This window comes from Syngnathus scovelli, chromosome 2, assembly GCF_024217435.2.
Source record: "Syngnathus scovelli strain Florida chromosome 2, RoL_Ssco_1.2, whole genome shotgun sequence".
NCBI classification, from domain to species: Eukaryota; Metazoa; Chordata; class Actinopteri; order Syngnathiformes; family Syngnathidae; genus Syngnathus; species Syngnathus scovelli.
In genome coordinates this window covers 23,544,706-23,566,329 of record NC_090848.1, presented here as the reverse complement: position 1 = coordinate 23,566,329, position 21,624 = coordinate 23,544,706, and the positions used below count along the sequence as shown (strand labels likewise).

At 46.9% G+C, this 21,624-nt stretch overlaps 1 protein-coding gene across 3 annotated transcripts in view; it reads left to right on the top strand.

Annotated features, from left to right (window-relative positions):
- The window catches only part of stat6 (signal transducer and activator of transcription 6, interleukin-4 induced), a 78,483-nt gene extending 57,422 nt beyond the window's left edge, over positions 1-21,061 (top strand). For 2 of the 3 annotated variants that reach the window (XM_049754641.2, XM_049754643.2), the window contains 6 exons: positions 17,997-18,152; positions 18,231-18,291; positions 18,395-18,475; positions 19,005-19,085; positions 20,597-20,707; positions 20,776-21,061. In XM_049754641.2, the coding sequence (XP_049610598.1) occupies positions 17,997-18,152; positions 18,231-18,291; positions 18,395-18,475; positions 19,005-19,085; positions 20,597-20,707; positions 20,776-20,827 (542 nt within the window). In that variant the 3' untranslated portion in view covers positions 20,828-21,061. The remainder of the gene's footprint in view (positions 1-17,996; positions 18,153-18,230; positions 18,292-18,394; positions 18,476-19,004; positions 19,086-20,596; positions 20,708-20,775) is intronic. The other variant, XM_049754642.2, reaches the window with a different exon arrangement.
- Positions 21,062-21,624: the final 563 nt, after the last annotated feature.

The window sequence follows — 21,624 nt, the reverse complement described above, 5'->3', positions numbered from 1 at the left end:
TCTTGTCCATCTGCTAGAGTGCATACTCTGGTCACTGCAATGATTTCAGCTGCTTGGGCTGAGAAATGTGAAGGAAGCGTTGCCGCTTCTATCACTGTATCTGAGTTTTCCACTACAGCATAACCTGTCTGCGTTTTTCCTATTGGTGTTCTTGAGCAAGATCCATCTACAAACCACGTTTTACCTGAGGTGAGTGGTGTGTCTGACAGATCTGCTCTGGGCAGCTGCAGTTGTTCAGTTTCCTCTACACAATTATGAGGTATACCATCATTTGGTGTAGGGAGTAAAGTAGCTGGATTTAATATAGTGCAGCGTTTAATGGTTATGTGTGGCTGTGACAGCAACAGAGCTGTGTAGGACAAATGCCTGGCTGGAGACAGCATATTCATTTTACTTTGAAGTAGCAACACATCAACAGCATGTGGTACAAACAGGTCTGTGGGATGGAACAAGATAACATCTGCTGACGATTCTACTGCCATTGCGGCGGCACATATAGCCTGAACACATGGTGGCAAAGCTCTAGCTACAGGGTCAAGTCTTTTGGAATAGAAAGCTATTGGTAGCCATTTCATACCATGTTGTTGAGTCAGCACTGATGTCATAAACCCATCTTTACAGTCCACTGTTTGCATAAACCTTTTGCTGTAATCAGGTAGGATCAAATTTGTTGTTTGAACCAATGCCATTTTGAATTTTGTGAATGCTTCTTCTGCTTCTGGTGTCCATGTGATTTTATCTTTGAGTGCTAATAGCTGTCCATGAGCTACCTCTATCAGTGGTTGAGCCATTTCAGCATAGAATGGAACCAATGCTCTGCAGTAATTACATAGTCCTAAGAAAGACACAAGTTGTTTCTTTGTGACAGGTCGTGGTGTGTCTAATATAGCTTGTTTCCTGCCCTGTTGTACTGCTCTTCCCTTTGCTGAGAGTGTATGACCAAGATAATTCACTTCTGGTTTTACCCATTGTAACTTATGTTTGCTGACTTTATTTCCTGTCTGGCCTAGGTGTTGCAGAAGGCGGAGGGAATCCTGTCTGCATGCTTCCTTTGTTTCTGAAGCAATTAAAATATCATCAACGTAGACCAGTACTTGGCTCTCAGATGAAGGTGTGAAACCAGCCATACAGTTCATGATAGCCTGTGTGAAAATGGTTGGGCTATCGGTAAAACCTTGTGGTAATCTGGTATAGGTGTACCCCTGACCCTTATAGGTGAATGCGAACCAATATTGAGAATCATCAGCAACAGGAATAGAGAAAAATGCATTACTTAAATCAATCACTGTAAAATGAGTCCTATTTGGCTGCAATGAATTTAGTAATGTGTGCGGATCAGGAACATTTGGTGCTCTGGTCTGCACTGCATCATTTACAGCTCTCAAATCCTGGATCATTCTCCACTTTGATGCCTCTGCTTTTTGAACTGGGAATATAGGTGTATTACATGGAGAGTCATTACATTTCCTAATTATTCCTGCTTTTAATAGGTCTTTAATGACTGGTTCAATGCCTATAGAAGCTTCAGGCTTCAGAGGATACTGTTTTACTCTGGGTCTGTAAGAAGATATTGGTTTAATTTCCACAGGTGGAATGGCTGTAATCAGACCAACATCTGTCGGGCCCGTGGCCCACACAACAGGATCTACATTCTTCAAATCTTTTTCATCTTCTTCTGAAAATGCAATTGTTGCTGTCTGTCATTCTAGGGCATGGATGTTTGGGGTAGCTGTGAATAACATGCAAAATTTATGTCTATACATGTCACAGCTTGGGCTGTACTCGCAACTTGGAGCTTCCCATCCCATTTCACAAGGCTTATAATCAGTTGCTGTGACAGCTATTTTTTGCTTCGGACCTGTGTCTTTCCACTGAATATGTTCTGGTTTCAAAAGTGACACGTGGGGCATTGACCCTCCTCTATACATGTTTTTTAGATTTGTAGGTAAGATTACTGTGGCACCTGCAAATGATCTGTGATCAGAATATATATAGTCAATGAACACTGGAACGGAGGGCTGGTTTAGGAACTCCTCACTATATTCACTATCTGTACATGGTGAAACTTTCATTGTGACATGTAATTTGGTGTACTGCATTTCATCTTGTAAATCAGAAATAGTGGTTTTTGCAAATTTGATCAGATCTGCAGTTTCTCGGTCACAGAGGGAGTGTGGGAAATCAAGTGAATAGTAAACGGCTTCATCATCCTCTGTGAGTAAGAGGTGTGGCACTCTTGCTGCTGTCATCCCATCTTTTAGTGGGAACACAGCTATGCCCAGGGCTGACATTAAGTCCCTTCCCAGGAGATTTACAGGACAGTGTGGTGAATAGACAACTGGTGCTGAAATCACGCTGCCTGTTTCTGGATCTTTAACCTTTAGTGGTAGGGTCATGTGTTCCAAGTATGTCTGACCATTAGCTGTTTTGACCCAAATTGACTGTTTTCCAGTGGTCAAGCCCTTAACTTTGTGTCTTAAAACTGATGTACAGGCGCCAGAATCACACAAAAAGGTTACTTTTTGTTCATTAACAATTAAATCTATTAATGGTTTTTCTTTTAAGTGACTCAATGATTCGACTGCTGTAAAAACATCCAAGAGATCATGCCTGTCTTCAACATTTAGTCATGTGCTCTGTTCTGGCCGCGGTCCTTTTTTCTTTTTAGGACATTCTTTGGCCCAGTGGCCTTTTTCTCCACAATGCCAGCAGGCATTGGGGTCGCCAGACCAGCGGGGAGGATTTTTGGATGCTGATCCTCTACCTCTCCCCTTGAAATTTCCTCTGCGTCCACCTCGGCCTCGATAGGGCAGGTGGTTCTGATAGAAGAATTCTGATTCTTCCACGCAGTCCGAGTCTGCCCAAAACACTCCAGCTGACCCTGTTGGAGTTTTAGGTTTCTTTACAATTTTAGCAGCATGTCTAGCCCATTGCATTACAGTGGAAACACTAGCTGTGTCTACCTCTACATTGTGTTTCCGAATCCATTCACTGATTTTGGATTCCATTCCATTTAAAAGGGCATTTTTTAATTGCTGTTGGTAGGGGCCTGCGTCTTGGTCGTCTGCGGGAATTCCACTGTGAAGTCTAAATTCTTTTTCAAATCTCACCCTAAAGTCATCAACATCCTCACCCAATTTTTGTTTTATCCCTGCCAAACGTCCATAATCAGCTCTTCTCCTAAATGTTCTTCTACATCGGTCCCATAAAGCGTTTAATTGAGCCAAATATGGACCTCTTAATTGTCCATCATTTGGGTATTGGAAAACTTCCCCTTGATTAGTTCTACCTGTGTAATCTCCCCTCACTCTTCCCCATAAACGAGGGATGGAGCACTGGAAAGCTTCTCCTGCCTCCCTACCATTTAATCTATATGAGTGTATTACTCCTTCCATGTCTCTGATCCAGGATTCTACATCCTCTTGTGGATCAGGGATTCCCTCAACAGCTTCTCTGCACTCTCTGTTTGACCAAGGTCGAAACACGTACATGTGTTGATTATTTGGTCCGTCGGCATTTGGATTAGGGACCTGAATCATGGGATTATGCCCATTATGGGGTCGTCACCTTCCTCGTCTGAGTATGTGTCGCGTGTTAGTTCAGTCATTTTGTCTGGGACAGCATGCGGCTGGACTGTCATTCGTCTTGTCTTTTGTCTAGTGTGCTGAGAAACCGGAGAATAGGGTGGGGGCACACTGGCTTCAGCTCTAGCTGCGGCCTGTAATTCAAAGTCAAAGTCAGCTTTATTGTCAATTTCTCCACATGCCAAAGACACACAAAGAAATCGAAATTTCGTTCCCCCCTATCCCACGGTGACAAGACATGGCTCACAACAGACAAACAAGTAAACAAGTATAACAAAAGCGTGCTGAATAAATAATGAATAATTAACACAACAATAAATAAATAAATAAGAGGAGCAGAAAAAAAAGGAGCAAGTGCGCGTACAGCAGACATTCCCGAAAATAGCGCAACAGTGCCGCACGCTACGCAGAAGGGGGTAGCGAGTTCAGGGCCCTAACAGCCTGGAGAAAGAAGCTGTTGGCGAGTCTGGTGGTGCGGGAGAGGGCAGAAGGTCAAACAAAGAGTGAGCCGGGTGACTCACATCTCTGGCAATCGAGGTTGCCTTGCGGGCGACATGGGAGGTGTAAATGTCCTTCAGGGAGGGGAGCGAAGCACCAATAATCTTACCAGCCGTATTCACTATGCGCTGCAGGGCCTTCAAGTTCTGTTCAGTGCAGTTACCACCCCAGACAGCGATGCAACTGGTGAGGACGCTCTCAATGGTGCCACGGTAGAATGTAGACAGGACTGCCTGAGGAGCACATGCACGCCTGAGCTTCCGCAGGAAGTACAGGCGGCGCTGAGCTTTCTTTGCCAGTGACGAGGTGTTTGCGGACCAGGAGAGGTCCTCACTGATGTGCACCCCCAGGAACTTGGTGCAGCTCACCCTCTCCACCACAGCACCGTCGATGATCAGCGGCAGGTGTGTTGTGTGACCCTTCCGGAAGTCAACAATGATTTCCTTGGTCTTATTGACGTTCAGCAGGAGGTTGTTGTCCCTGCACCACGTGGTCAGAAGGTCAACTTCCGACCTGTACCGAGTCTCGTCGCCCTTCGTGATGAGACCCACCAGAGTCGTGTCGTCAGCAAACTTTACGATGCGGTTGTCGCTGTAGGTCGCAGTGCAGTCATGCGTCAGCAGGGTGAAGAGCAATGGACTGAGCACGCAGCCCTGGGGGGCCCCCGTGCTCAGCGTGATGCTGGCGGAGATTTTGTCGCCAACACGCACCACCTGAGGCCTCTGACAGAGGAAGTCCAGTATCCAGTTGCAGAGGGAGGTACTGAGGCCCAGCTCGTCGAGTTTGCAGATGAGTCGCTGCGGCACAATGGTGTTGAAGGCAGAGCTGAAGTCCACAAACAGCAACCTCACATATGAGTCCTTTCTCTCCAGGTGGGTGAGGGCCGAGTGGAGGGCAGAGCAGATGGCATCCTCAGAGGACCGCTTGGCACGGTACGCAAACTGGAAAGGGTCAATGGTGGGGGGGAGTACGGACTTGATGTGCTCCATGACCAGCCGCTCAAAGCACTTCATGATGATGGGCGTCAGTGCCACAGGGCGGTAGTCATTGAAGCAGGACGGTGCAGGTTTCTTCGGCACAGGAACGATGGTGGCAGCCTTGAAACACGAGGGGACGATGGCCTGCTGCAGGGAAACGTTAAAGATGTCCGTGAAGACACCCGACAGCTCCCCAGCGCAGTCCTTCAGCGCTCGACCCGGGATGTTGTCAGGGCCCGCCGCCTTACGGGGGTCAATAGCGGCAAGCGCCCTCCTCACACCGTCGGCAGAGAGGCACAGGGGCTGCTCGTGTGGGGGGGGGAGTGGTCTTCAGCGGGCAAGTGCTGTTCTGGGCGTCGAAGCGAGCAAAGAAGCGGTTCAGATCGTTTAGCAGACGGATGGTCTGAATGCCCCGCCAAAGGCTACGTGCGTCCTTGCTGTCCTTGAAGTGGGTGGAGACCTTGCACGAGAACGCCTTCTTCGCTTCTTTGATGCCTCGGGACAGGTCGGCCCTCGCTGTCCTCAAGCCAGCCTCATCCCCCGCTCTGAAAGCCTTGTCCCTGGCCCTCACCAGTCTGAGGACAGCCGCCGTCAGCCACGGCTTCCAGTTCGCGCGAGTGACGACGGATTTTGAGCAAGTCACATCATCGATGCACTTCGTGATGTAAGAGGTAACAGAGTCAGTATACTCCTCTATGTCCGTCCAATCGTTGTAGGTGGCTGCCTGCTTAAACAAGTCCCAGTCAGTGGTGTCGAAGCAGTCACGAAGTGCATCGGAGGCACCCTCAGGCCACACTCGAACCTGCCTCCGAACCGGCCTGGATGCCTTTACCAATTGTCTGTATGCGGGCAAAAGCAAAACGGTGAGATGGTCAGAAAGCCCCAGATGGGGGAGGGGGGTGGCTTTGAAAGCTCCCTTTTGCGCCGAGTAGACTAGGTCCAGGAAGCTGTCTCCACGTGTCGGAAAAGGAACATGCTGGTGAAGCCTCGGGAAAACAGACTTCAGGTTGGCATGATTGAAGTCTCCAGCGAAGATGGTGAAACCGTCAGGGTGCGCTGTTTGCTGTTCACTGACAGCCTGGTACAGTTCACCAAGCGCCGCGATCCTGTCTCCTTCGATGTTGGAAGGCGGGATGTATACCGCGACTAGCAGAATCGCGGTAAATTCCCTCGGCAGATAAAAAGGACGGCACTTAATGATCACAAACTCCACAAGCGGCGAGCAGTGCTTACATACCACCACAGAGTCCCGGCACCATTCTTCTCGGATGTAGACGCATATTCCACCTCCTCGCGACTTTCCCCCTCGTACAATGGCACGGTCCGCCCGATAGCACGCTAGCCGCTCCAGATGCACTGCAGAGTCCGGAATGTTGTCACTCAACTAGGTCTCGGTGAACACGAGCACACAGCAGTTCCGCACCGTCCGGTTCGTAGACCTCAGCAGGCGAACGTAATCCATTTTGTTGTCCAGCGATCGAACAATCGCCAGAAGAATGGAGGGCACCGCCGGTCGCGCTGGGTTGGCCGCCGGCCTGGCCCGGACGCCTCCGCGCTTGCCCCTCTTCTGCCTCCTCGCACACCGTTTCCGACGGCTCCCAACCGGGGGAGGAATAGCGGGTGAGGTCGGCGACGTTTCAGGACGTAGCAGTCCGAGCGCCTTTAATGTCGACACTTCAAAGTCCAGAACACCGCAAAACCCACTTCTGCCGATGTCAAGCAGAACCTGCCTGCTGTACTTGTAGCACGGACGAGACGAACACACAAGACTGTCGGACGAACACTCATTAGACGAACAAATCACCGTACTGACGGGACAGAGAGTGGCCGCTGCGTGTGCCGCCATCTTGATCTCAAAATCCCTCGTGGGATATAGACTGGAATGCTCAGGTTGTGCTTGAACTGCTTCTCCATTCACTCCGTCAAGTCCTTGTGGTGCCACGTCATTTTGTCTCTGTCTTTGTCGTCCTTGTCCTTCATTGTCCTCTGGTTTGATAAAACAAATTGTACCAGTCATTTTATTTTGCTGTGCTTTTCGGTCCTCTCTAGCTTTTAGTCCAGCTATGCGTCGTTTTTCAGCCTCTTTTAACCATAACTTCGCACATCCCAATTCTTTTTCCTTTTCTTCTTTTTTCTTTCCTTTTTTCATAATCACACTAGCCTCAAGTTTGGCAACTACATTTTTCCACTGATCTACTTTAAGGTGACCAGTCACACCATACTTTTTGTTCCATTTTGTCAACCATTCGATACTGTCTGGAAAGTTATTTAACATATACTTTTCATCTCGTGATACCTTGTCAGTAACAACGGCCCCCCATTTTAATCAATTTGGTCCAACTGTCAAATCCTAGGGATTTCTAAAATTGGAATGTTTCTTTAGTGGGATAACGACCTTCTGTGGTAATTCCTGCTTCGACCAGTTTCCTGGTGAGGAATTCTTGCCTGTGCTTCCACAGAAACTCGTTATTTCTTCCCACTATGATACATGCAGCACAATACCGAGTGATACGTGCTACCATTCACACCACGGAATTTTCTTAACACAACGAGGTGTATTTACGTCTACAAGTACATCTGTAGTCCGAATTCCTATTATTTGGAATTCACAAGGACTCCGCCGCCCTTACCCGGGTACCCTTTTTCTGGGGACTGAAATACCCCAACCACGCGGCCAACGAAGAGATCTCACCAAGTCTCCGAGAGATTCCTCTTGAAGATTCCGTCAATCGTCACCGCCGAGAGGTGCTGAACTGGACTTCGCCGGCCTGGTGGATGAACGTCGCTCCCCAGGACTTTCTTCAGGCGTCTTTTGACCCCTGCCGTGCACGGATTCGGCGTCTTCAACACTCCTCGGATCAGCGAGCAGATTTTCAGGAAATCCCGGACGAGCCCCCAAAAATGTTGGGTTGACAACATTTATCTGAAAACAATCTCAGAAACGGTAGGTCTTTTTTGGCTTAGCGTTTTCCCCTGCGCAGAAGGGCGCACCCCAGACACACGCAACAAGTGTGGCTAAGATCCGCGCTCTTCTTGAGTTTAGCCGAGCTTTTTATTTAGAAAGAAACAATTGGGCAAGTGTACATGATCGGGTAGGTTCCCAGGCAGGAAGTACATTCCATAGTTATATCTCATTACCACAGAACAAAGGGGATACTCTTATGGACGGAGCAGTATGGACGTCTCATGACTATTAGCTTAACAAAGACGTAGTCTTAGTGGCCCTGGGAATACATCCCGGTGCCGTACTCATGACTTCAACTTAAATAAGACCTCTGTCTGCTTCAGCCATCCCATGACAATCTCATGATCTGAACATGTCTAGCTAACTATGGGGCTTATTGTATAGCGCGGCTAATGACTCCAGTCATTAGCCGGCCATATGCCCCCAAGTCATTTTCACGAGGCTAGATGGTCACATACTGCGGAGAATCTTGCACACAAAAGCAGTTACATAGAATCCAATGATAAAAAGTATATCATTTCCAACAGAAACTACCTGCGATTCTTATGGTTCAAGGACAACGACATAGCAAACAAGGTCATTGACTACAGAATGAAAGTTCATGTGTTTGGAAATAGCCCATCTCCTGCAGTGGCAATCTACGGGCTCAGAAGAGCCATCAGAGATGGCGCAGAGAAATATGGAACAGACACAGTCAACCTTGTCGAACGACACTTTTATGTTGACGATGGCCTCTGTTCTGTCCCAACTGATGCAGAGGCTATTGGGCTGATCCATAGGACTCAAGCCTCACTCGCTGAGTCTAACTTGAGGCTTCACAAATTTGCCTCAAACAGTCAGGCTGTCTTGGAAGCCTTCACAAGTGAGGACTGCGTACAAGCCATAAAGGACATAGACCTCAACAGAGATAAGTCACCCACCCAATGCAGCTTGGGGCTCCTGTGGGAAACAGCAAGTGACACCTTCACCTTCTCCGTGTCAACCGACACCAAACTATTCAGTGTTTTTGACCCTTTAGGCTTTTTGGCCCCAATTACCATCCAAGGCAGGAACCTTCTCAGAGAATTGAATTCTGAGACATCGGAGTGAGACACCCCATTGCCTGAAGATAGGTTCGGCAAGTGGGAAACTTGGAGAAACTCACTTGTAGAATTGAGGCACTTTCATATACCAAGGATGTACACAAACATCTGCTTAACCAAGGCTGAACGAGTAGAACTTCACGTGTTTAGCGATGCATCTGTGAAGGCTACTTGAAAGCCATCCAAGAAGACACAGTAGACGTCGGATTTGCCATGGCAAAGGTCAAACTTGCCTCTCAATCAGACCCGGCCATTCCCAGACTTGAGCTGTGTGCAGCAGTCTTAGTGGTAGAAATGGCTGAGCTGATACAGGATGAACTGGATCTAAAACTGGATGCCACTAAGTTTTACACTGATAGCAAAGTTGTCCTTGGATATATTTACAACCAGTCCAGACGGTTCTATGTGCACGTCCATATTCGGGTCCAGCGTATACGCCAGTCTACCATCCCTGAACAATGGCACTACGTGAACACCGAAGACAATCCGGCTGACCTGGCGTCACGGTTGGTTCCAGCAGCAAGACTCACACACTGTGGTTCAACAGACCAACCTTCCTGCGCAAGCCCTCTACTCAGCCAGACCCAGCTCAATTATTCAGCTTAGTTCCACCAGAGTCAGATGCAGAGGTCCGTCCAGTTGTGAAGACCTACATCACCGATCGACAAGGGAAAGTTCTCAGCACAGGGTACTTTGAAAGGTTCTCCACATTCGACACGCTCCAACGAGCCATCGCACTCCTGATTCATATAGCAAGATCATTCAAGACTCCGACAGGCAAGTGTAAGGGATGGCATCACTGTGACTTACCTCGCACAGTCGATAAGCTTTCCCAAACAAGAAAAGTCATCATCAAAGCTGTTCAGAGGAATACCTTTGTGAAGGAATTTGAAGCTCTGGAGAGAGAAAAGCAAGTTCCGTTATTCAGCTGCCTATGCTCTCTCAACCCAGTCTTAAAGGATGACCTCCTTTGCCTTGGAGGCAAACTGAAGAATGCGGATGTGGCCATTGAACAAAAGAACCCTGTCATTCTCCCAAAGCAACACCACGTGTCCTTGCTTCTCACCAGATACCATCATGCCCAAGTAAAGCATCAGGGCCGTCATCTAACAGAAGGCGCGATACGAGCTGCTGGGCTCTGGATCCTGGGAGGCTAGCGACTCGTTAACTCAACTATCCACAAGTGCGTCATCTGTCGCAGACTTAGAGGACGAATGCAGGTACAACAAATGGCAGATTTGCCCGCAGAGCGCCTTACAACCTGCCCTCCCTTCACATACGTGCCCTCACGTATGTGGGCCTGGATGTCTTCGGACCTTGGCACGTCTTCACCAGACGCACCAGAGAGACGCAACCTAAGAGCAAGTGCAGGGCCATACTGTTCTGCTGCATGCACTCCAAAGCAGTTCACATCGAGGTGATTCCCTCACTGGACACCTCAAGTTGCATAAACGTATTGAGGTGTTTCTTTGCCATTAGAGGACCAGCCAAACAACTGAGGTAAGACTACATCACAAATTTCATTGGAGCCTGCAAAGAACTTGGGCTGAGTGCACATCAACCAAACAGCACAGTGTAGCAGTACCTGCACCAACAAGGATCCTCCTGGGTATTTAACCTGTTTCATGCCTCACACATGGGCGGCTCATGGAAGCGACTCATTGGGGTAGCCCGACGAATCCTTGATTCAATGCTCCGTGATCACAGCACTCGCCTAACTCATGAAGTTGTGTGTACACTAATGGCAGAAGTGACAGCAATTCTGAATGTAAGACCACTAGTTCCAGTATCAAATGGTCCAGACAATCCATTCATCCTCACCATAGATGCTGTTAACACAGAAAATCGGCGTCCCACCACCTCCAGGAGACTTCACAGACCTTCTCACAAGGCAGTGGAGACAAGTACAAGCCTTATCCAATTTGTTCTGGAACCGTTGGAGATAAGTGTACCTGTCAACATTACAAAGCGGCAAGAAATGGACAGAGTCCTACCACAACCTGCAAGACAGCGACATCATCCTCAAAGACAACCAAGCTGCCCGCAACAACTGGCCTTTGGCGGTGGTCACAAAGGCTATTCCAGGAACAGATGGACGAGTCTCTAAGGTGGAATTAAAGACAGCAAACCAAGGGCGAGAAAATACTTACCTTAGACCAGTGACCGAAACTGTTTTACTCCTTCATAAGGACTGATGTTTCAATCGTAGTTCTCAGTTGAGTTTAATGTCATGTCAGTGTAGTGACCTCACAGTGGTCAGGAGTGTGTCGCCATAAAGACAGTATGTCGATGCTTTTCTTTTGATATCATTTCCTATCATAAAGGCAGTATGTAAATGCTTTTATTTTGGTATCATTTCCTGTAACTTACCTACCGCTTTCTGCTTTGTTGTCAGTTACGTCCTGCCTGTTTTGTATCTGTTCAAAAAGTTTAAACAAACTAATTTCTGACCGTGAGGGATACTAGAAGCAAAGTCGTGAGTAAGGCTCAGTGGCCTAGTGGTAGTCTCCGCCCTGAGACTGTAAGGTTGTGGGTTCAAACCCCGGCAGGGTCATACCAAAGATTATAAAAATGGGACCCATTGCCTCCCTGCTTGGCACTCAGCATTAAGTCAAAGTCAGCTTTATTGTCAATTTCTCCACATGCCAAAGACACACAAAGAAACCGAAATTTTGTTCCCCGCTATCCCACGGTGACAAGACATGGCCCACAATAGACAATCAAGTAAACAAGTAAACAAGTAAACAACAGCGTGCTGAATAAATAATGAATAAATAACACAACAAATAAATAAGAGGAGCAAAACGGAGCAAGTGAGCGTACAGCAGACATTCCAGAAAATAGTGCAACAGTGCCACACACTACGCAGAAGGGGGTAGCGAGTTCAGGGTCCTAACAGCCTGGAGAAAGAAGCTATTGGCGAGTCTGGTGGTGCGGGAGCGCAGGCTTCTGTACCTCTTCCCAGAGGGCAGAAGGTCAAACAAAGAGTGAGCTGGGTGACTCACATCACTCGCAATCGTGGTTGCCTTGCGGGCGAGATGGGAGGTGTAAATGTCCTTCAGGGAGGGGAGCGAAGCACTAATAACCTTACCAGCCGTATTCACTATGCGCTGCAGGGCGTTCAAGTTCTGTTCAGTGCAGCTATCCCCCTAGACAGTGATGCAACTGGTGAGGACGCTCTCAATGGTACCACGGTAAAATGTAGACAGGACTTAAGGGTTGGATTTGGGGGTTGGATCACCAAATGATTCCCGAGCACGGCACCGCTGCTGCTCACTGATCCCCTCTCCCCCAGGGGATGGATCAAAATCACACGGGGATGGGTTAAATGCAGAGGACAAATTTCACCACACCCAGATGTGTGTGTGACGATCATTGGGACTTTAATTTAACTTTAACTTTAAAGTTTATTCTCAAGATGAATAATTGTTAGAATAATCCATCCATCTACTTCCGCTTATCCGGGGTCGGGTCGCGGGGAGAGCAGCTTTAGGAGGGACTTCCCTCTCCCCAGCCACTTCATCCAGCTCATCCCAAGGTGTTCCCAAGCCAGCTGAAAGACATAGTATCTCCAGCGCGTCCTGGGTCGTCCCCGGGGTCTCCTACCGGTGGGACATGCCCGGAACACCTCCCCAGGGAGGCCTCCAGGAGGCATCCTGATGAGATGCCCGAGCCACCTCATCTGGCTCCTCTCAACATGGAGGAGTAGCGACTCTATTCCGAGTCTCTTATCTCTAAGGGAGCGCCCAGACACCCTCCGAAGGAAACTCATTTCGGCTGCTTGTATCCGGGATCTCGTTCTTTTGGTCACGACCCATAGTTCATGACCATAGGTGAAGGTAGGAGCGTAAATCGACCGGTAAATTGAGAGCTTTGCCTTTTGGCTCAGCTCTCTCTTCACCACGACGGACCGGTACAGAGTCCACATTACTGCAGACGCTGCACCGATCCTCCTGTCGATCACGCGCTCCATCCTCCCCTCACTCGTGAATAAGACCCCAAGATACTTGAACTCCACTTGGGGCAGGATCTCATCCCCGATCCGGAGAGGGCATTCCACCCTTTTCCGACCAACGACCATGGACTCGGATTTGGAGGTGCTGACCCTCATCCCGACCGCTTCACACACAGCTGCAAACCGCTCCAGTGAGACCTGGAGATCACGGCCTGAAGAAGACAACAGCACCACCTCGTCTGCAAAAAGCAGAGACGCAATGCTGAGGTCCCCAAACCGGAACCCCTCAACGCCTCGCCTTGGCTGCGCCTAGAAATTCTGTCCATAAAAATTATGAACAGAATCGGTGACAAAGGGCAGCCTTAGCGGAGTCCAACCCTCCACAGAACCTCTCGAGGGACACGGTCGAACGCCTGTGGACTGGTTGGGCGAACTCCCATGCACCCTCGAGGATTCTGCTGAGGGTGTAGAGCTGATCCACTGTTCCATGGCCAGGACGAAAGCCACATTGCTCCTCCTGAATCCGAGGTTCGACCTCCCGACGGACCCTCCTCTTCAGCACCCCTGAATAGACCTTACCAGGAAGACTGAGGAGTGTGATTCCCCTGTTATTGGAACACACCCTCCGGTCCCCCTTCTTAAAGAGGGGAACCACCACCCCAGTCTGCCAATCCAGAGGCACTGTCCCCGATGTCCACGCAATGTTGTAGAGGCGTGTCAGCCATGACAGCCCCACAACATCCAGAGCCTTTAAGAACTCCGGGCGAATCTCATCCACCCCTGGAGCCTTGCCACCGAGGAGTGTTTTTTTTAACTACCTCAGTGACTTCGACCCCGGAGATTAGGGAGTCCGCCTCAGAGTCTCCAGGTCCTGCTTCCACAATGGAAGGCGTGTAGGTAGAATTAAGGAGGTCTTCGAAGTATTCTCCCCACCGACTCACGACGTCCCGAGTCGAGGTCAGCAGCACGCCATCCCCACTGTAAACAGTGTTGACGTTGCACTGCTTGCCCCTCCTGAGACGCCGGATGATGGACCAGAATTTCCTCGAAGCCGTCCGGAAGTCATTCTCTATGGCCTCGCCAAACTCCTCCCACGCCCGGGTTTTTCCCTCAGCAACCGCCGAAGCCGCGTTCCGCTTGGCCATCTGGTACCTGTCAGCTGCCTCCAGAGTCCCACAGGCCAAAACAACCCAATATGACTCCTTCTTCAGCTTGACGACATCCCTTACCGCCAGTGTCCACCAGCGGGTTCGGGGATTGCCGCCATGACAGGCACCAACGACCTTACGGCCACAGCTCCAGTCGGCCGCCTCAACAATGGAGGCGCGGAACATGGTCCACTCGGACTCAATGTCCCCTGCCTTCTCCGGGAAAACTATGCCGGAGGTGGGAGTTGAAGCTCTTCCTGACAGGGGATTCTGCCAGAAGTTCCCAGTAGACCCTCTCAGAGCGTTTGGGTCTGCCAGGTCGGACCGGCATCTTCCCCCATCGGAGCCAACCCACTACCAGGTGGTGATCAGTTGACAGCTCCGCCCCTCTCTTCGCCCGAGTGTCCAAAACATGCGGCCGCAAATCCGATGACACAACTACAAAGTCGATCATCAGACTGCGGCCTAGGGTGTCCTGGTGCCAAGTGCACGCATGGACACCCTTATGTTTTAAAATGGTGTTCATTATAGAAAATCCGTGTCGAGCACAGAAGTCCAATAATAAAACACCGCTCGGGTTCAGATCGGGGGGGCCCTTCCTCCCAATCACGCCCTTCCAGGTCTCACTGCTTTTACCCACGTGAGCATTGAAGTCACCCAGGAGAATGATGGACTCCCCAGAAGGAGCGCTCTCCAGCACTTCCTCCAGGGACCCCAAGAAGGATGGGTCCTCTGAGCTGCCGTTTGGTGCATAGACACAAACAACAGTCAGGACCCGTCCCCCCCACCCGAAGGCGTGAACCCCAATGTGCAGGCGCCCAGCCGGGGGGCAATAAGTATACCCACACCTGCTCTACGCCTCTCACCGTGGGCAACTCCAGAGTGGAAGAGAGTCCAGCCCCTCTCGAGAGGGCTTGTACTGGAACCCAAACTGTGTGTTGAGGCAAGTCCGACTTTGTCTAGTCTGAACTTTTCTGCCTTGCACATCAGCTCGGGTCCTTTCCAGCCAAAGAGGTGACATTCCATGTCCCAAGAGCCAGCTTCTGCAGCCGGGGATCAGACCGCCAAGGTCCCTGCCTTTCGCCGCCGCCCAGCTTACACTGCACCCGACCCCTTTGGCCCCTCCCACAGGTTGTGAGCCCATGGGAAGGGGGACCCACGTTTCTTTTTCGGGCTGTGCCCAGCCGGGCCCCGTGGGCGAAGGCCCAGCCACCAGACGCTCGCCTTCGAGCCCCGCCTCCAGGCCTGGCTCCAGAGGGGGGCCCCGGTGACTCGCGGAAAAATGAAATCCATTCATGCTTTTCTTCACAAGGGGTTTGTGTGAGCCGTGCTTTGTCTGGGCCCTCACCGAGGACCCGTTTGCCATGGGTGACCCTACCAGGGGCATGAAGCCCCAGACAACATGGCTCCTAGGATCATAGGGGCATGCAAACCCCTCCACCACGATTAGGTGACGATTTACGGAGGGGTTGTTAGATTAAGTTCGGTTTAATGTTGAAAGAGAAGGTAATTAATAGTTATTAATTAATTAGTAATTAATTAATTTTATTTACATGCATTTTCATGCTATTTGCTAAAATGCTAACGCTATATGCTATGCTAACGCTATGTGCTAAAAACAGTCCAACCTTGTTTTGTTGGATTTTTCACTCTGCCATGTAAACAGGAATCTTCAGTAAACGACAGTAAAATGTTAACTATGGCACAAACTCCTGGTTATTGCATCAGACTTTAACTTGTTGGAGAGCTTCAGTTGCTACACTGCAGTGAGATCGTGTTTCAAGCAGGTATCATGTCGACCAAGTCTGAAGCGCAAACGGAACGCTCATTGTGTTGCATGTTAGGGTTGATAGATTTGTATGATCCTATGATTATGTTGGAATGTAACCTGTAATAATTAACCAAACTTATCCTGTCTTAACAATGTAGTAGAACAAAGTGCTAAGATCCTTTGAACTGATGGACCAGCTGCAGAGGAAGCAATCAAAGTTGTTCTGTTTACACAACATCGTAAAACACCCCCTGCTATGATTTGACCAGAGGCCAGGGGTTTCAACCCCATCCTGTCCACTCTCACCCCCACCCTGCTTTCTCTCAATAAACACTCTCTTGCAAGAATCCAAAGTCAGACTTTGTTCGAACATCGCTGCATGCACAGTGACGAACGACCTCTCCACTTGCAAGTGTTCAAAAGGCATACTGTCTCCCGTGTGGTTCTTGCAAATAAGTTAGTGAGCACCACTCTAACATTGCAGTTACAGATTTGTTCTTGCTAAACGTTTCCACAATGAAAGCACAATGCTCACCATGTTAGCAACTGAAGCGAAACAAAATAACATTATTCAAAAATGAAACGAAAATGAAATGAAACAAAACGGCATTATATGTATTTTTCGAAAATAAAAAAAGGATTTTATTTCTTTAATTTATTTGCATTTTATTAAACCTACAAATGTGTCAGATCATTTTGCCGGACACTGTATATGTCAGTTTTTATAGGTATATTGTTTGAAAGCACACAATGTTTAGATATTTTTAATTATTAACGTTAAACATGTTTCATTTTCCTTTGTCTGCATTTGGAATTTCTTATTGTGTAAGCAGTCTTTGAATTCACCTAATGTCTTGTGAGAAACATGAGTGACATCCACGCTTACATGTGCACACACCGTCCTTTTTAAAAAGCACATAGTGCATTGCCTATTTCTCAGGACTACCTTGAAAATGACTTTTCCAGATTCTGGGAAATACTTTGAGTGACTACTATTTTATGTTTTTTATTTAGCAAACTAATTAAACTCAGAGAGCAAAAATGCCACAAGCTTAATATTTTTTACTTATCGATGTCACGACTTGTCCCCGGTTATTTTATTATGTGTATGTTGTCATGGTTTCTGTTAGTGTCTCTGTGTACTCACCCCTCCCCTCCTGTGTCTGCCCATGATCAGTGTGATCACCCTCACGTGCCTCTCGTTACCTGTCTTGTATTTAAGTCCTGTCTGCCCCTCACGCCCCTGCCGGATCGTTCTTGTCTCCTGTCTTTGTCCTCTTATGTTAGTTTGTCCGTCTGTTCCCCTTCATCCTCCACTCCAGCTCCCCTTTTCCTTCAATAAACCCTGGTCCAAGCTGCATTTGGTCGCCCTGGCTCCATCCCATCCGTGACAATGGAAGCAATGAAAAATAAATGCAAACCCATCCATCATCTGTACCGCTTGTCCCCGCGGGTGTGCTACAGCCTATCCCAGCTGTCATCGGGCAGTAGGCGGGGGACACTCTGAACTGGTTGCCTGCCAATCGCAGGGCACAGAAAGAGGAATCGTCATTTCCACTCGCACTCACATCTATGGGAAATTTGGAGTGCTCAATCGGCCGACCGTGCATGTTTTTGGGAAGTGGGAGAAAACCTGAGTGCTCAGAGAAAACCCATGCAGGCACAGGGAGAACATGCAAACTCCACACAGTGAGGGCCGGAAGTGGAATCGAACCCACACCCTCCAAACTGTGAGGCGGTCGTGCTAACCAGTGCGACACCGTTCCGCCTATATGCAACATGTGGAATATTATTGTTATTGTTCTATAGGTTGACAGGTCTGACGTTTCCACAATGTGGAATTGTTTAATTGGTTTAAGAGTCTTAAGTCTATTTTTTGCTAAGATATGAATGAAGATTAGATCACATTTTATTACCAATTTACGCATAAATCCGGGTCATTCGAAAGGGTCCACATTTTTTTAATGGCAACTCAAAGTTATTATTGCTGAGATCATTTGATTTTGCTTCCCATAGTGGGTGAACACAAACAGATCATCAAGAACATCAAGCCCTTCACCAAGAAAGATCTGGACATCCGGAGCCTTGGCGACCGAATCAGAGACATCAATGAAATCACATTCCTCTACCCTGACTTTCCAAAACATGATGTTTTTAAAAAGTTCTATTCGGGTAATCTATTATTTTTAATCTTGCAAACATTGACAAATCATTAGAGTGTCTTTATTTTAATTTGACTTTGTTTTTTAGGGCCCCAAACTTCCACCAACGATGGATACATCCCTACAACACTCCAGACTAAAGTGGGAATGTAAGCAAGTGCTCAGCCTAAATGCTCACGCCACTATTGGTTGATGCGATTTTAAGATATTATCTTTGTGTTTGTTTGTCTCTTGCTTTCCTTTTTTTGGTAGGGAGACTGTTTCTGTTCCAGCTAATCAAACCAGTGTGGCACATCACACTGAAAGCCTCCACAATGCTACCAGTTATCAAGTGTAGGTCAAGTTTAATCCATACAATATGTATTACACATGTGCCCCCCAAAAAGCTGAGTCCTGGTAAAATTAACATGCACATGGAATATTTGTGGTGAAATTTCAGAATAAATCAAAAAACACACTAAAACATTGCAAGTGAAATATTTCAGTATAAATCGATCTGCAACAAGGAGCTGAATTGTTGATTAGATGTTAAGTCTTAATGATGTCAAAATATGAACAACATGACTGCTTAAATACCACTTCTAAGGGAATCAAGAAATGTGTGGTTGATTTTTTTTGATAAAACATCTGTTGAGAATTAGTCCACTGAGCAAACTCCTTGTTAGAGAACAGTAATTGGGGTAAAAGGAATTGTTGCACTTCCTTTTACCCCAATTGCCATGTGCATTCAAAAGTTTTAACAGGTCAAATTAAGTTCACCTGTAAATGGTAAAATGCATTTGATGTGCACTCTGCAATTCCACGGTAACATTGTCTTTGCCCAACTTTGGGGTAATGACGTCATGCTTTGTGTGTTGTACAGGGATGCTGGCTCAGTTGCACCATGCGTCCCTAATTTGACGCATCATGTTGAAAGCCCCCACAATTCTGTTGGATACCCTCCGTAAGTCCTGGTCACTTGTTGGCATTTTGTTGGTGTGTGTACGTGCATGCGTGTGAATGTGTACATATAGTATATATACAGTAATCCTTCGCTACATCGCAGTTCATTTAGCGCGGCTTCAGTACATCAAGGATTTACTCCCCCCCCCCCAAAAAAAAAATCATTAATTCAAACTAAATATTCTAAATTGAGGAATTATGGCACAAAAGTTGCCCGCACGCCAGCAGAAGGCATGGAGTGCCGACACAATTGTATCTACATATGTTACACACTTGTATCATATATTTTTATTATTTATACATTATTTTCTGTATGTCATTTATACTATTAATTTAGTATTTACATGTTTGAAACTATTAATGTTCTAATGATAACGTATGCACCTATATGGTTTAATATACATTTATTGATAGACAAAGAATGTATGTACCGTAATTTCCGGACTATAAGTCGCGCTTTTTTTCATAGTTTGGGTGGGGGGGCGACTTATACTCAGGAGCGACTTATATATGTTTTATTTCACAAATTTTTACTTGAGCATTAAGACATCACTTACTTACAAGTATAGTTGACCACTTCCCATGTTATTTTTAGTATAGTTGATCACTTCACATGCTTTTATATCTTTATCTTGAACATATTCAAAACATAAAAAATAGAGAAAACATCAAATAAAGCAATTAACACTTTAAAGCACCATATCCAAGTCCACTGTCTGCTGTATGTACACTTGCTCTATTTTTGCTCCTCTTATATTTATTATTATTATTTATTATTATTTGGCCCGTTCTCAGCTCTTTGTTTGTGTTTGTCACGTTAGCATACCTATCGTTTAGCCTGTTGTTGCTATTTAATGAATTGGAGTGACACCGATGGTTTTATAAACATGTTATTCATGTAATAGTTGTCCTTAATCACTATATGTTACGTCAGGCCCGTTCTCAGCTCTTTGTTTGTATTTGTCACGTTAGCATACCTATCGTTTAGCCTGTTGTTGCTATTGTTTAGGCTGTTGTTGCTCGTTCATGACTGTTTTTGGTGTGGGATTTTGTCGAATAAATTGCCCCCCAAAATGGGAATTATACTCCGGAGCGACTTATATATGTTTTTTTCACTTTTTGGGGCATTTTATGGCTGGTGCGACTTATACTCCGGAGCGACTTATAGTCCGGAAAATACGGTAAGTTAAAAATGAGAGGGTGACACTACTTCGCGGATTTTCACCTATCACGGGTGGTCTTGAAACCAATTATCCACGATAAACGAGGGATTGCTGTGTGGATGTGTGTGTGTGTGCATATATAAACACACACACACCCAGTAACAAATCGTCATATTAGGATTTGATGACGTTATCTGAGGTGACGTATTTCGAACTCCAAGACCAGTTTGAACTTTTTCAGATTTTCCATGAACATTGTGGTAGAACCGCAAACCGTCCCAACTTTTGGGGCATTGAAACTTGAATATTCATACTTCTCTAAGTGTGATGTTTTCCTTCTTTTTTCCAGGCCTCCATTCCAGCAGTTTGCACCTCAAGAGGCCATCCCACGAGAGCCAATGGAAACCTCAGATACACCCGCAGGACACTTTAATTCAAACTCTGATGACTTCAGTGATGTGTAGGTTTGATCCTTTTAGCTGCTGCTGCTGATGATGATGATGTGACACACATCTGTCTGTCTACCAGGCCCCCAGTAGACATGGACCTCATCTTGGACAGTATTCTGAGCTTTTCCTGAAGAGCTACTCCAAGGACTTCCGACTGCCTCGTCTTCCCTTTGAGTGACGTTCAGAATGTGATAAGAACAAAACAAGTACTGAGGCTGCATCCTTCTTCAGAACATTTCCTTGGTGGTTTGTTGATTTTGACTACTTCACCTATTCACTTTCGCGACACAAGTATTACTGTACGCAAATAATCTCCCTTAAAGAAATATCATGGTAATGAAATGTATTTTAAGATGTTTAAGGCATTCAGCATTTACATTTGGATGTATTACAAGTCCATCTTCTGTGGTGACTGCATATATTAGTCTTTTAAAATGATCAATATTGCTTTTGTGAATGTATTAAGTAAGTCAACTTTGACTCGCACACAATGCCAAATATTAACGCACGTTAACTTTAGCTCAGACACTGTTTGGAATGCAGACTGGCTGATCACATTAAACGTAATGTTTTGGATATATTTTTAGTATGTGGTCCTCCGTATAGTCGTGTGAAACCCTCAAATATCAACAAGTACTTATTTTTCTGTTCCAATGTAAGCAATGTCCTCGTGTCAGCGCCTGTGTACGTTAGCTGACATCTTTGAACCAAACCGTGTTAGCCAGAATCGAAAATCAAAGCGAGTAAAATCGAGATTCAGGTGTATTAGAGTAGGTATACACCTGGGGGAAAAAAAGGCTCAACATGTGCTCTTGAGGACCGGACTTTAAACAAACATGATGCCAATATATCTCGGGCAGTGAACAACATGGCACCATGTTGTCTAATTTAGCAGCAAATTGTACCATAAAAATAGATATTTAAACAA